Genomic DNA, 15737 nt, shown 5'->3' with positions numbered 1-15737 from the left:
TCGTCCCAGCACGACAACCCGCGCCCGAGGTCGTCCACCACGCAGAGGCACCGCGGCCACCCGCAGCGCAGCTCCGGGAAGACCCACACCCTCTGCACTCCATGCCGGGGACCCAGCCTCCCTGCCTACTACCAACGACCCCGCCGGGTCTCGGATTACAAGTGCCCCATTGGGGGACGATTTTCCCTCTTCGGATGAGGAAAATCCTTGGATTTCTCCAGCCTTAAACCTGGAATCTCCCCTCGACTTGTCAAAAAACGGCTCCGGTCTGTGGTGAATGGAGCGTCTCCACAGACCTCTCAGGATCTTCCTATCAAACCGAATGCTCCTACCAAAATTAAAGACGTGGACTCCACCGTCTACGTGGATGCAGTTTTACAGCAACTTAACGGTGGCCCACAAATCCCCGTCAAAGCACTAATTGACTCCGGTTGCTGTCGCACTCTCATAAGCGAAACCACTTTTGCTGCACTCAGAGCCGACTCTGAGGCTTTACCCGCCCCCGTCCAATTTGCCCAAATGGACGGAAGCCATTTCCAGGGGGGTCCAGTTGATCACCGCACCATAGGGGTGGCAATGGGAATTGGTTCCCACTGGGAACAAATAGACTTCACTATAGCCCCTATCCGATTTGAAGTGGTCTTGGGAATTAACTGGATTAAAGGACATAGTCCCAGTATTGATTGGGAAACAAACACTATCTCCTTCGCTAGTCCCACCTGCGACCAGCATCGGCAAAACTTTGCTCTGCTATATCCGCCCGTTCCAGCATTAACCTCTACTGCCCCAGCATCACCGGCTCTACCCGCTGTATACCGGGACTTTGAAGATGTCTTCGACCTTAAGGAATGTGATGCCTTACCCCCCCACCGGGCCTCAGACTGTGCGATTGAAGTGGTAAAGGACTGCACATTAACCAAGAGTAAGATTTACCCTATGAGCGCTTCCGAGCGCACTGTCCTCCGGGACTTTTTGGACAAAAACCTCGCCAGAGGGTTCATTCGCCCTTCGAATGCCCCAAACTCGGCCCCCGCGTTTTTCGTCCGGAAAAAAGAGGGCGACCTTCGCCTGTGCATTGACTTCAGAAAGCTCAATGCGGTTACCCAGACCAATGCCTATCCTATCCCATTAATATCCGATATTTTGGGACAATTACAGGAAGGCCGTGTGTTCTCTAAATTAGACTTGGTGGAAGCTTACTACCGAGTCCGTATCCGCGAAGGGGATGAGCACCTCACTGCCTTCTCTAGCTGTTTCGGAATGTATGAATTCCTTGTGATGCCGTTCGGATTAAAAGGGGCCCCGGGGGTCTTCATGCAACTCATCAATGAAATCCTACATGACCTTCTATATCGTGGGGTGGTGGTCTACTTAGATGACATTCTCATTTATTCGAAAACTATGGACGAGCATGTGGCTCTGGTCAGGGAAGTTCTGCAACGCCTGCGTAACCATCAACTTTTCGCAAAACTAGCTAAGTGCGAATTTCACCAAAGCAAACTCACGTTTTTGGGATACATCATCTCCCACCAAGGTCTTCGCATGGACCCCGCCAAAGTCCAAGCCGTCCTCGATTGGACTCCCCCCACCAACCGGAAGCAAGTACAGCAATTTCTGGGATTTGCAAACTTCTATCGAGGATTCATCCCTAACTTCGCCCAGGTGGCTCTACCCATTACGGACCTACTGAAAACTAAGGGAAAAGTAAGCTCGGCTGCCTTGCCCTCCGCGAAAATCCTATGGACTGAGCAATGCCAAGCCGCCTTTCTGGCCCTCAAACGCCTCTTCACTTCGGAGCCGGTGCTACAGCACCCAGACCCAAATCAAATGTTCATTGTGCAAGTCGATGCTTCCGATGTAGCCATGGGAGGGGCTCTCCTCCAGCAAGGACCGGATGGTCTTCTTCACCCTTGCGCTTACTTTTCAAAAAAATTTGCGCACGCTCAATTAAACTGGCCCATCTGGGAGAAAGAGGCCTCAGCAGTTCATCATGCACTGACTCTATGGCGACAATTCTTGGAAGGGTCTAAAGTCCCCTTTGAGGTTTGGACCGATCACAAAAATCTAGCTGCCCTCACGGGGTCCCATAAGCTATCGGCGAAACAACAACGGTGGGCGGAGTTCTTTGCGCAGTTCCGTTTCACCCTGAAGCACGTCCCTGGGAAGCAGAACGTTCTTGCGGATGCCCTCTCCCGTTTACCACAATATCCGGTAAAACTCGAAAGACCCACCAACTCTCTGTTCACCCCTATGCAACGTGGGGCTCTACCTATGCTGGCTGTACAAACTCGATCCCAGCATCAGCACACCTTACCCAACGTACAAGCTCCGCCAGCTCAACCGGCTGCCCAGCCGCCACCGCAACAAACCGGAGTTCCCGCCCTTCCTACCCCTCCGACCGCCCAGCCGCCTGCAGTCTGCGCACCGCCGCACGTAAGCACTAGCCCCATAACTGTTTCTAAGATCTCCATGGCCGACGGGGGGGCCCCCTCCAAAATCCCCATCTCCGAGTCCTTTTTAACTGTCCTTCGGGACCAGTGCCTTTTAGAACGTTCCGCTCATACCCTACCTCCTGGTGTTTTGGAACAAGGAGGATCCTGGTACAAGGACTCGAAATTATATGTCCCCAAGGCTCTCCGAAAGGACGTTTTACATTTAGCCCATGGAGCCAAAACAGCTGGGCACTTTGGGTTTCTGAAAACCCTTCACTTATTGCGCAGACAGTTCTGGTGGGGGGGAATGCGTTCCGACATTGACTCCTTCATCCGCAGCTGTCCCGTTTGTGCCGCTGCGAAACGATCGCAGGGCAAACCCCCGGGACTGCTACAACCTCTTGAAACGCCCAGCAAACCTTGGGAAGTGATTGCTATGGACTTCATGACTGATCTCCCTCTCAGTGGGGGTAAAACTGTGTTGTGGGTTGTTACTGATTTGTTTTCTAAGCAAATACATTTGATTCCATGCGCAGGGATCCCCTCTGCTCAAAAACTGGCCCGCCTCTTCGTGACGCATATCTTTCGTTTACATTCGTTTCCGCGTAAGATAATTTGTGACCGCGGCAGTGGTTTCGTTTCTAAGTTTTGGAAAGCTTTCCTCAAGTTGGTGGGAGTGGAACAAGGGTTGTCTAGTGCATACCATCCTCAAACTGATGGTCAAACTGAACGTGTCAATGCTGTACTTGAATGTTATTTACGCTGTTATGTTAACTACCACCAGGATAACTGGGTAGAACTGTTACCTTTAGCAGAATATGCCTACAATAATGCCATGCATCAATCCACAGGTTTTAGCCCATTTTTTGCTGTGTATGGACAAGATTTCAGTCCCATCGCTCCTACAGATGATATAGAGGGGGAGGGGAACCCCGACATTGCCTCCTGGGCACACGCCCTCCGTACCACTTGGCCCTGGCTCGTTAGCAACCTCGACCGAGCCAAACGTAAATACAAAGCACAAGCTGACAAACATCGCTCCCCCGGGGGTGATCTGCAAGTGGGTACTTTGGTTTACCTTTCCACCAAAAATCTCCGTTCCACCCAACCGTGCCATAAGCTCAGTGCTAAATACATTGGCCCTTTCCCCATCACCCGGGTCATAAACCCTGTCACGGTGGAACTGGCTCTCCCCAAATCCTTGAGGCGTGTGCATCCTGTTTTCCACATTAGCCTCCTCAAACCCCATGTTGCTTCTCCACGGTGGCATCCGGACCCACCTCCTGCGCAACCCATCATGGTGGGGGGGGAGGAACACTTCGAAGTCTCCAAGATCCTTGACTCCCGTGTTCACCATGGCAACCTGCAATATTTGGTCCGTTGGAAACATTTCCCCCCTGCCTATGACGAATGGGTACGCGCACGGGATGTCTCCGCCCCCGACCTCGTCGACGCCTTTCACATTGCTTACCCAGATCGGCCAGCCCCCTTGCGAACTGGGAGGGGACCTTGAGGGGAGCAGAATGTCAGGCTGCTATCTCGGTTTCGTTATTGCCTCTGTCTCTGCGTTGTATTGTCTGCCCCCCAAGGTCGCATACCTAGGCCTGGGAACCCAGCTCCTGAGAAACTGTATTCAGCCTGTACGTGTAATCTCCCGCCTTTCCTGCCTTATAATATCTCCCAGCTAGTGAGCCTCTCATAGCTGTCATTTTATTCGTTTGCACTGTATGCCTAATTGACCAGTAAAAGCCATCTGTTTGGACTCTATATGACTTTGTGGTGATTTCTGGTTCTGTGGGCCAAGGGCTGACATTATGACAGCGTGGCATCTGGAAAATGGCCAGACTCAGGTAGGATTGCCAACTCTGAATTGGGAAATTTTGTGGCTTTTTTGGGGGGGGGGCAGTGCCTGTGGAGGGCGGAGTCTGGGGAGGGGAGGGAGCTCACCGGGGAGGGGAGGCCACAGGACCCTCTGAAGCTCCCATTTCCTCCAGCGGAACTGATCAACTGCAATTCTGAGAGCACTCCAGGCCCCACCTGGAGGTTGGCAACCCAGCTGTCAGCTATGGGTGGGAAAGCGCAGAGCAGATCCTAGAATGCTGGGATGATCTTGCAAGGCATGCATGTGAAAAGTGAGATTTTTTTAACCACCATCTGATAAGTGGCAGCCTTGAAAACTGCAGTGTGGGAAGACAGGTCCACAAACATACATGCCACATAAAAAAGAAGAGTTGGTTTTTATATGCCGACTGTCTCTTCCACTTAAGGAAGAATCAAACCAGCTTACAATTGCCTTCCTTCCCTCCCCCTCCCCACAACAGACACCCTGTGAGGTAGGTGGGGCTGAGAGAGCTCTAAGAGCTGAGACTAGCCCAAGGACACCCAACTGGCTTCGTGTGGAGGAGTGAGGAAACCAACCACGTTCAGCAGATTAGTGTCCACCGCTCATGTGGAGGGGTGGGGAATCAAACCCGGTTCTCCAGATCAGAGTCCACTGCTCCAAACCACCGCTCTTAACCAATATACTGTGCTGAGCACTGTCTTTGTTGTATCAAAAATGTTGAGTGAGTCTGGGATGTATGCTTGTTCACACAAGCAAGGGCGTGTGGTGGTAGAATGCTGATGTGCCAGGACGGAAAAGTAACTCAGCAGGGGGGAAAGCTCTGTTCCCTCTCTCTGCTTTCTTTATTGGTTTTTCATTTGCTCTCTCTACCTCATACTGATATTTCACTTCTTAGTTTTAAGCAGGTTACTAAAATATTAAAAACTACACCACATCTGAATGGCTGCGTTAATCAGTCACAAGGGCATAAAATTTAACAACGGAAAGAGAGATAAGTCTACTATTCTCTTCTAATAAAAGAGATAACGTCTCTGCTTGATCTATATTTTGGGGCAAAGGAAAAATTAAAAGATTTCTAGCCTCAGTAAAATAGTTGCATTCAAAAGTCACGTGATACAGAGTACCTACAATACCTGCACCACAGTCACATACGCTTTCAGAGTAGATTACGATGGGTAACCGTGTTAGTCTGCCAACAGCAGTAGAAAAGAACAAGAGTCCAGAAGCATCTTAAAGATGGTGAGCTCCCCCTCACTGGTGGTCTTTAAGCAGAGGCTGGGCAAGCACTTGGCAGGGATGCTCTAGGCTGATCTGTATTGAGCAGGGGGTTGGACTAGATGGCCTCTATGCCCCCTTCCAACTCTATGATTCTATGAGTAACAAAATTTCTGTAAGGGTATGAGCTTTTGTGAGTCACAGCTCACTTCTGGTATCTAAAGAAGTGAGCTGTGATTCACAAAGGCTTATAATCTTTCAGAGTAGGATATCTTAAGACACCTCCCTTGCAAGACTAGATGGTAAGGCATTTAGGTGCGCCAACATAAAGGCACGCCTATACTGAGGAACAGTCAAATATGAACAGTGGTTGGGAAGCTGGCCAGATGGAAGGATACTGACAAATTGTGTTTTCTATTTGCATAGAATTATTTTGAACAAACAAGAGCATTTCAAAATGTGATCTTCCACCCACAGTCTGAACGGGTGCATTTATTAATTAAAATGTTTAGTTATAAAATAAAACCCCAAATAACCACCCTCCTTCCCAGGTACAAGTCCTCTCTATCACCCCATTCTTCTGAGCTAGCCAGGGCTAACTCTCCTTCTTTCTCTCGTCGTAATGCTGTAGGCAAAGATTGCCCTGAACTTCCAGCAGTTCAGAGGATGGGGCAGAAAAGTCAAACTAACAGGGCTGTTAGTTAACACCGACTCCTCTCTGACCCACGCAAACCGGCAGGGTAGACTATAGAAGGCCCGCGCAAGAGGCCTTAGCAAACAATTGCTAAAGCACAGTCACAGCTCAATATCCAATGATGTGTGGATGCAGCACCGATAGGGTTGCCAGGTCCCTCTTTGCCACCAGCGGGAGGTTTTTTTTGGGTGGAGCCTGAGGAGGGTGGGGTTTGGGGAGGGAAGGGAGTTCAATGCCATTGAGCCCAATTGCCAAAGCGGCCATTTTCTCCAGGTGAACTGATCTCTATCAGCTAGAGATCAGTTGTAATAGCAGGCAATCTCCAGCTAGTACCTGGAGCTTGGCAACTCTAAGCACTTGTACCTACTTTGTGTTGTACTGTTGGTTGTAGTAAAAGATATTCTACTGCGTGTGGTGGCAGCTGGGTGTGTGTGTGAGAGAGAGATTTTGCTTTGGACCAAGGCAGCTACCTGTATGCTCTGTTTCCGGAATGCCTCTCAGCTAGGTTTGCCAACCTCCAGGTACTAGCTGGAGATCGCCTGCTATTACAATTGATCTCCAGCAGATAGAGATCAGTTCCCCTGGAGAAAATGGCTGCTTTGGCAATTGGACTCTATGGCATTGAAGTCCCTCCCCTCCCCAAACCCCACCCTCTTCAGGCTCCGCCCCCAAAATCTCCCACCGGTGGCAAACAACCTGGCAACCCTACTCTCAGCTGACCCCATCACCAGGATCTCTTTGAACGTCTCACTGTTCCCATGCCTGCGATGTGCTTCCACTTGTGGGACTCAGAACCGGGTGTGATGGACGTTTGGGCTCAGTTTTGGCTTGACTTGTCATGCTGGTCTTGTTAGGAGCTAGCACCATTCTGGATAGATGCCCCACCCCAACAAAGCCAGGGGCTGGTCTCTTTTCCTTCCGTCTGGAGTATTGCACCGATGATGGATTGATGCTCAAATGCACATTGTTTCTCTCTCTCTCCTCAGAGATGAGATCTGCAGCTCCCGTCCTCCTTCTCCCCTCCTCTGACCCTGGAGCGGCTTTGTTCCCAGCTCCAAATTGGCAGGTTTTTGCAGCTGCTACGAGCAACACCTCGCAGGGAATGAAAGGGGGGAAAACGCGACTCATACACAAACGACACGTTGGTTCGTGCCAGCCTTGGGGAAGCCCAGAGTCTCCTTCTGCAAGATATGAGCCACAGGCTGGGTTGTTTGTGCTCTCGCTGAGAAATGAGGTGATTGAATCCTGATGAAAGATAACGCATCAAAATCCTGATGGATATCAAGGGAGCTGGGTGCACACGCTGGGGCACTATTGGGGCTGCTTTTTGGACCACTGCAGAGCTGTATTTTTCAGATTGCACATAAGCATGCTCCTTTTTTGTGTGTTCTGGCTGGGAGAGTTGAAAAGACGAGGCTCTTGGGACACCTCTGCCAAGACAACAAGCAGGGCCCACGTGAGATCAAGCGCCGATTTTGGGTCTTGGAAACTGGCTTCGGTGAGAACTGGCAACTCTTTCGCTGGTATATCACCCTAAACTGTAATCCCTGGCTTGGATTGCCAAGCTTTTCAGCTGCCTTACAAATAGGGTTGCCAACCTCCAGGTGGTTAAACTAAGAAATTGTTACGTGTGCTGATCAAACACAGGTTTTCTGGAGAAACGCAGCACCAAAGCTCAATTTAACTCAAATATTTATGATACCAGAGATATTAAGACCTGAACACCAATAAGACACAATGTAATCAATGGAATGTTCTATTATCAGACATATAACATAACACAAAGCTGGGTTCACTTCACCCACATTGATTCAAAATTCCATAAAATAATTTTAAAGTGTACTTGCTTTTTTTGCACAAATAATAATACAGAACCTCCGGTTAAATCACCAAGTTCCAGGTAAGTCCCAATGAAAAAAGTCCAAAAAAATAATAATAAGGTCCAAGGAATTCAAATAAAGAGTCCCAGTTCAATCCAATTCCAGGTACCCTGGTTTCCAGGTTTCTCCAGAAAACCTCCAGGTGGTGGCTGGAGATCTCCTGAGATAACAATGGTTCTGCAGGCGACAGAATTCACCTGGAGAAAATAACAATTTTGTAAGGTGGAGTGTATGGCATGTATACCCCATTAACATCCTTTCTCTCCCCAAACTCACCCTCCTCAGGCTCCACCCCCAAAACCAGGTATTTTCCAACCTGGAGCTGGCAACCCTACGTACAAGAGACCTGTGCATTCTGATTCATGCTGAGGACACATCGGATTAACTGCTAGCTTATTTCTTCTTCAAGGAAGTATGGAAATTTTTGTGCTTCTCTGTCCTGGCTACGGTTGCCAACCTCCAGGTGGTAGCTGGAAATCTCCAGCTATTACAACTGATCTCGAGGCGACAGAGATCAGTTCACCTGGGAGAAAATGGCTACTTTGGAAAGTGGACTCTATGGCATGGGGAGGGTGGGGTTTGGGGAGGGACTTCAGTGGGGGATAATGCCATAGACCCCACCTTCCAAAGTAGCCATTTTATCCAGGTGAACTGACCTCTGTTGTCTGGAGATCAGTTGTAACAGTGGGAGATCTCCAGCCACCATCTGGAGGTTGGCAACCCTACAAATGCTTGATCTCAGACTGATTTGGAGACCACCCTACTGCCACTGAGTCAGAGCAGTGCAGAAGGCAGTGGGCCACAGAGACAGAAAAGACCATCCAAACTTGCACTTCCGGTTTGCCGTTGAATGTGAACCGACACAGCTGCCTTCCACTGAATCAGACCATTGTTCCATCCAGCCCAGTATTACCTACTCTGATTAGCAAGGGCTCTGGATGGGTTTGGGCAGACGTCCTTTCCTAGCCCACCCCCTGAGATCATTTTAGTGGGAGATGCCTGCTGCCAGGTCTTGCAGGTGGGGTCTTCTGCATGAAAGCGTGGGCTGTGCCACACCCCGCAAGGCAACAGACCCTGGCTCTTGCACGCCCACAAACATCAGAACAAAGCTACATGGCAATCTCCCCCGCTTGAACACATGAAGCTGCCTTCTACTGAATCAGACCCTTGGTCCATCTAAGTCAGTATTGTCTACCCAGACCAACAGCGACTCTCCAGGGTCTCAGGCAGCGGTCTTTCACATCACCTACTTGTCTAGTCCCTTTTACTGGAGATGCCGGGGATTGAACCTGGGACCTTCTGCATGCCAAGCAGATGCTCTACCACTGAGCCACGGCTCCTCCCTCTTGGAAAACAGGAAGCCACCGCGTTGAAGGGGGACATCCACAGGACATCGCGCTCATTCTAAGCATGACTCACATCGTTCCCATTTAATCTGCAGAAAAAGTGACGCTGTTTTTCTCCAGCTCAAAGGGGGGGATCAATAGTGTGGCTGTCAGGGAGTGTTTGTGTGTGCGAGGAGTCCCCAATTTTTCTGAGCCTGCAGGCATTTTTGAAATTCTGAAACAGTGTGGTGGGTACAGCAACAAAATATCTGCTGCTCAGCTTACCTTCAGAGACACAGTGAAGGCCCTTGGGCTACAATGGCAGATCCACCAAAGCAACATTTAAAAAAAAATCTGCATCGCCAATAGCCAAACTAATGGCCAATCAGAAACCTTGCTGGGCAGAAGCCCCATGTGGGTCTACCCACTTTCTAAAAATACTTGGCAGGCGCCAGGATTGGTGCCTCTGGGCACCACGGTGGGAACCCCTGGTGCAGATGCTTCCTCCGTTGCCACTGGGCAGGCACAACGGAGGGCGAGGGGGGAGGCATCAGCAAATTGGGTGGCAATGGGGGTTGTGTGGACGCCATTCTTGAAGAGCTGGTTTTTATATGCTAACTGCCAGCAGCTCTCCTGCACCTCAGACAGAAAAAGTTATTTCTGAATACCTGAGTCCCATTTAGAAGAAGAGGAACAGATTCCCGTTCTTTACATTCTGAGAAAGGAACATGACAACTAAGAAGTTCATATGAATGGACAGACTGATGGATTGCATTGATTTATTTCTGGGTCCAGCGCTAGTTGTGGCTTTTAAAGCCCTGAGAGCCAGAGTGGCGTTGTGGGTAGAGTGTTGGATTGGGAAGATCCAGGTTCAAATCCCTACTCAGCTATGGCAGCTAAGTGGGTGCTCTTGGGCAAGTCAGGCCCATTCACTACCTCACGAGGACCGGGGTTCCCCCCTATGGTAAAACCACAGAGCTCAAGAGGATTGATAAGGTGTTCCCAGCAGTGCATGATGTCACATTTGGTCATGCTACGGAAACTGGCATAACCATGTTGCGTTGCTTCACGGACATCAAGTGGTTCCCAGCCCCACCCCCAGAAGCTTCCAGGGGTTGGCTGGCTGGCAACCCTACCAGGGTTGTTGAGATGATAAAATGGAAGGGTTGCCAACCTCCAGGTACCAGCCGGAGATCTCCCGCTATTACAACTGATCTCAGCCGATAGAGATCTGTTCACCTGGAGAAAATGGCTGCTTTGCCAATTGGGCTCTATGGCATTGAAGTCCCTCCCCTCCCCAAACCCCGCCCTCCTCAGGCTCCATCCCCAAAATCTCCAGGTATTTCCCAACCTGGAGTGGCAACCTTAATACAACGGGGAAGAGAATATTGTAAGCAACTTTGGGGGAAAAGTGAGGTCTAAATGCAGTAAAATAATTAAACAAACAAACAGATTGAGCCCAAAGTACTTGAACAATTGTCCTAGGGTTGCCAATCTCCAGGTGGGGTGGCTCAGAGATCTCCCAGAATTACAACTGTTCTCCAGACAACAGAGATCAGTTCCCCTAGAGAAAAATGGCTACTTTGGAGGGTGGACTTTATGGAATTATATCCCTCTGAGGTTCTTCCCCTCCCCAAACTCCACTCTCCTCAGGCTCCACCCCCCAAAATCTCCCTGTATTTCCCAACCAGGAGTTGCCAACCCTATGAACCTCCCTGGGGACCTGCGATCAACCAATGGCAATCCCTCCCCAAACTCTCCCTTCCACAGGCATCCCCAAATCTCCAGGAATTTCCCAGGCCAGCAAGGACAACTCAACTGGGAATATTGGTTTGATGAGGATGCCTTCATTTCCAGTATCACCACCACCCCAATAGAACTACAGTTCCCAGAGTTCCAAGTGGAGGGGAAAATAAATTAATTTAAGATTACTGCCTAGATACTGGCAGCTTGCAGTCAAGAATGATGGTGGATTAGTGACATCTTCTGGACATGACGGGCTTACTCATTCAAAGGACTCTCTGCCTTCCCCCCATAGTAATGGCAACAGTCAATCTCATCTGAGGTCCTGAAATAGCGGCCCGAAATAGCTCCCAGTTTTATTTATTTGTTTGTTTTATTGTTTATAGTCCTCCTTTCTCACAGGGACTCAAGGAGGATGACACATCGTGAGCCGGTACAATCAACAAAATGGGATATTCAATAACTAATGTGTTAGGATTTTACAGCCGTTTCTCTACCTTTAAGGAGCCTCAAAGTGGCTTTGTGAGGTAGGTGGGGCTGAGAGAGTTCGGAGAGAACTGTGACTAACCCAAGGTCACCCAGCAGGCTTCATGTGTAGGAGTAAGGAAACCAACCCGGTTCTCCAGATGAAGAGTCTGCCACTCAACCACTACACCAAGTTGATGAAGCATAGCATAAGTATTCCCATGATACATGAAGCATTACAGAAATTGCATACCTAGGATCCTACTTACAATACGCTAAACACAGCAGTATAGACCACAGTCTGGTCCTGGAGCGTAACATGGAGGGTCCAAGCCTAAACATGTCTACTTGAAGGTAAATCTCGTTTTATTCAACAGGGCACATTCTCAGGAAAGTGTTCCAAGGATAGCAGCCACAATGGACTTTACAAATTCCAGCTTCCAGCAGGACCCTCTACTTCCCAATGGATGCCGAGGGGAGCAGCAGTCATCTATATATTATTGGGATGGATTTTAATTGTTATAAACTGCTCTAGAAGCCGATCTTTGCTGGTAACTGGAAAATATATAGAAGAATGGATCCTTTGGGAAGATTCTTCAAGGACTTCTCTCAGTCAGAGAAAAAATGCGCACGGTCCTTTCCAAAACCATTTCGAAGTATTCTCTAAGAAACCTGAATACAGGCTTTTCTTCTGTCTGCATGAGATGGCATATGAGTTAAATAGCCCAGAAATCTGGAATACATGCTTCCATTTTGAAAAAAAAGACTATGAATTTCAGATTCATCGCTCTCTCTCTCTGTTTTAATCCACCATACATCTGCTTAGCCTCCAATTTCTCTCTGCTACATTAAATATTTTATTATTCCACCCCTTAAATTGTCCCCCCCCCGCCTTGCCAGGATTTTTTTTTGCTCCAGCTTAGACATAAACAACAGACAATGAGGCTATTGCTAAAGCTAGCAAACTGTTATCTATACCAAAAATGAATTTGCAACCATTTATTTACATAAAAGCTGCAATTTTGTGTTAACAAAGCAGTATTACCCACCATTCACTCTCTCTCTCTCTCTTTGCATAATGTGAAAATTATGTTGCTTTGGGAAGCTATTCTACAGTTGGCTAGGCTTGAACTACAGTGGCCACTCTAAGAACTACTGGAGTGGAATGACCACAGCTGGATTCCAGGCCCCACCTGGAGGTTGGCATCCATATTCAGTCTTGTGAGCGCCCATCTGCATTCTGAAACTTGAACAAGGCCAGCCACGGGCTCTCCATTTCAGTGAGAAGGCTGCAGGTTTACTGGCTAGGCTTGCCAACCTCCAGGTGGGGCCTGGAGATCTCCGGGAATTACAACTGATCCCCAGGCTATAGACATCAGTTCACCTGGAGAAAAAGGCTGCTTTGGAGGGTGGACTCTGTGGCATTATACCCTGCTGAGATTCCTCCCCTTCCCAAACCCTGCCCTCCCCAGGCTCCACCCCCAAATCTCCAGGATTTTCCCATTGAAATAAATTTGGCTGAAAATGTTTGATCATGGATGAACTGATTTGAATGCTAGTTTCTACTCTGATGGAAGGCCATTCAGGAAGATTGATTTACATTGCCGTTTCAAACTTCAGCCATATTTTCAGCCACCTGTAAACCAATACACACTAATGTCTATGGATTCTCTGCAGTGAGGTTTTGCTGCCACTCTGCTCATCGCTGTTTCAGGGACAGTACATATCGTAGATAGGTTTGCCAACTTCCAAGTGGGTAGAAACAAACAAAAGTAATCCCCTATGCTGCAATAAGTGTGGCTTAATACAAAAAATACAGCACAAGGCTCACAAAATGCTTAACCCACAATGCAAGAAATGTTTACTTATGGTGAACTAATAGTGAACACAAAGAACAAACAAACACAGTGCTTCCAAGTGGGGCCTGGAGATCTCCTGGAATTACCACTTATCTCCACATATAAAGTGGCAGCTTTGGACTCCATGCCATTATACCCTGCTGAGGGTCGTTCCCTCCCCAACTACACCCTCCCCAGGCTCCATCTCCCAAATTTCCAGGACTTTCTCAACCTGGAGCTAGCAACCCTATAAATGTGTGGATTTTTTTTTTTAAATAAGCAAATTGGGGAGAAATGTTCTAGCTGTCGCATTCTGTGCTAGCTCTGAAGTTACAGAGAATCTTGAACCCCAGTCCTTCACTTGTAGTCTTCAGCAGTCTGTTACCTCTTTATGATTAACAGATTAATAGACCAGGCCTGGGTCAGTGACAATGTGAGCTGCTTTAGGTCCCAATTGGGGTGAAAGGGGAGGATAAATCAAAGCAAACTTAGTTAATGGTACACATTTAATGGAGAGCCAGCATGGTTAAGAGCGGTGGTTTGGAGCAGTGGAGTCTGATCTGGAGAACCGGGTTTGATTCCCCACTCCTCCACATGGGCGGCGGAGGCTAATCTGGTGAACTGGATTTGTTTCCCCACTCATAAGAACGTAAGAAAGGCCCTGCTGGATCAGACCCAGGCCCATCAAGTCAAGCAGTCTGTTCACACAGTGGCCAACCAGGTGCCTCCAGGAAGCCCACAAACAAGATGGTTGCAGCAGCACCGTCCTGCCTGTGCTCCACCGCACCCAAAATAATGGGCATGCTCCTCTGATACTAGAGAGAACAGGTATGCAGCGTGACTAGTATCCATTCTAACTAACAGCCACGAATACCCCTCTCCTCTATGAGTATGTCCACTCTCCTCTTAAAGCCCTCCAAGCGGGCACTCCTACACATGAAGCCAGCTGGGTGACCTTGGGCCAGTCACAGCTCTCTCAGCCCCACCCACGTCACAGGGCGTCTGTTGTGAGGAGGGGAAAGGGCAGGGGATTGTCGGCCGGCTTGATTCTCCCTTAAGTGGTAGGGAAAGTCGGCATATAAAAACCAACTCTTCTGCACAACAACCCTGCTATGGCTTGACGATCTCTCACCCAAACGCTCACCAGGGCCAACCCAGCTTCCCTTCTAGAGATCTGAGGAGATCAGGCTAGCCCGGGGCCATCCAGGTCAGGGCAACCCACGCATTAGGATTTAAGAAATGGATCTGGCCAAATCTTTTGGCTTAGCTAAGGCTCGAGGGGAAGCCTTTCCGAGCACAAGCATGGAACTAGTTTCCCACTCCCTGTAGAGCAGTGGTTCCCAACCTTTTTTTGACCAGGGACCACTAGGACTTTTTTGTTCGGTGCAGGGACCCCAAGGGTCAAAATTAAAATTCAGAGAGTTTGAAAATAAACTTTAATCATAGCTGTTAGTTAAACATTAAACTTAGAATAATATTTGAGTATATATTTTTATAATAGAGAACTTTTAATTGAAAATATTAATTTATTATGGGTTTATAACTTTGTTTCGCGGACCTTAATTTAGTTCTCGCGGACCCCTGGTTGGGAACCAGTGAGAGAGCCTGCAACCATAGAGGCACAGAGCGGCACTAACTGCTTCCTTCACCAGAGAACAACAGCGGCCTCCGAGTCATTTCCCCCCCTCACCGGAAGTCCCGCCCGTGCGTGTTGCTCTAGCCTTTCCCCCTCGGTCCTTCCGGGCCGCGCTCCGTTGCCATGGTGACCCGCGGCCTCGCTTGGGGAACATGGCGGCCGAGGCCTCCGCGCCGCCCGCCGAGGGAGCGGCGCCGTCCACGCTTTCGGGGCTCGAGCCCGAGCCCTTCCTGCGGAGCTACTTGGGCCGCCTCGGCGCTCTGCGGCCGGGGCCCGCCGCCAGCCAGGCCCCGGGGGGCGAGATGGGCCGCCGCACGGAGCTCCACCTCCTCTTCGACCAGCTCATTTCCGAGACTTGCGGCCCGGGGAGAGCGGCGGGGGCGGCGGTGAGAAGAAGAACCGCAGAGGGGGACGAGAGACAGACAGACAGACAGACAGACGCCCTTGAGCGGGGGGGCGGAGAGAGGGATGGGGGGGGCGTTTGGAATTGGGGGGGGAGAATAACTTTTATTTGCTTCGTTTTTAGGCCGCCTTTCTGGGAGAGGCTCAAGGCGGATTACAGAGTCAGGGTTGCCAGGTCCCTCTTCGCCACCGGCGGGAGGTTTTATGGGCGGAGCCTGAGCAGGACGTGACGCGGAAGCCAAGCGGATTGGCAGCTTGTCCAGG

The 15737-nt window shown here is 49.5% G+C and overlaps 1 protein-coding gene across 1 annotated transcript in view; it reads left to right on the top strand.

The window, feature by feature from the left end:
- Positions 1-15223: 15223 nt before the first annotated feature.
- Positions 15224-15737, top strand: part of HEATR6 (HEAT repeat containing 6) — a 58396-nt gene continuing 57882 nt past the window's right edge. Inside the window, exon 1 of the mRNA XM_056865040.1 lies at positions 15224-15457. Coding sequence (XP_056721018.1) covers positions 15224-15457 — 234 coding nt within the window. The remainder of the gene's footprint in view (positions 15458-15737) is intronic.

This window comes from Euleptes europaea, chromosome 19, assembly GCF_029931775.1.
Source record: "Euleptes europaea isolate rEulEur1 chromosome 19, rEulEur1.hap1, whole genome shotgun sequence".
Lineage (NCBI taxonomy): Eukaryota > Metazoa > Chordata > Lepidosauria > Squamata > Sphaerodactylidae > Euleptes > Euleptes europaea.
The sequence above is the reverse complement of the archived record's forward strand: the minus strand, read 5'-3'. Positions and strand labels throughout refer to the sequence as shown.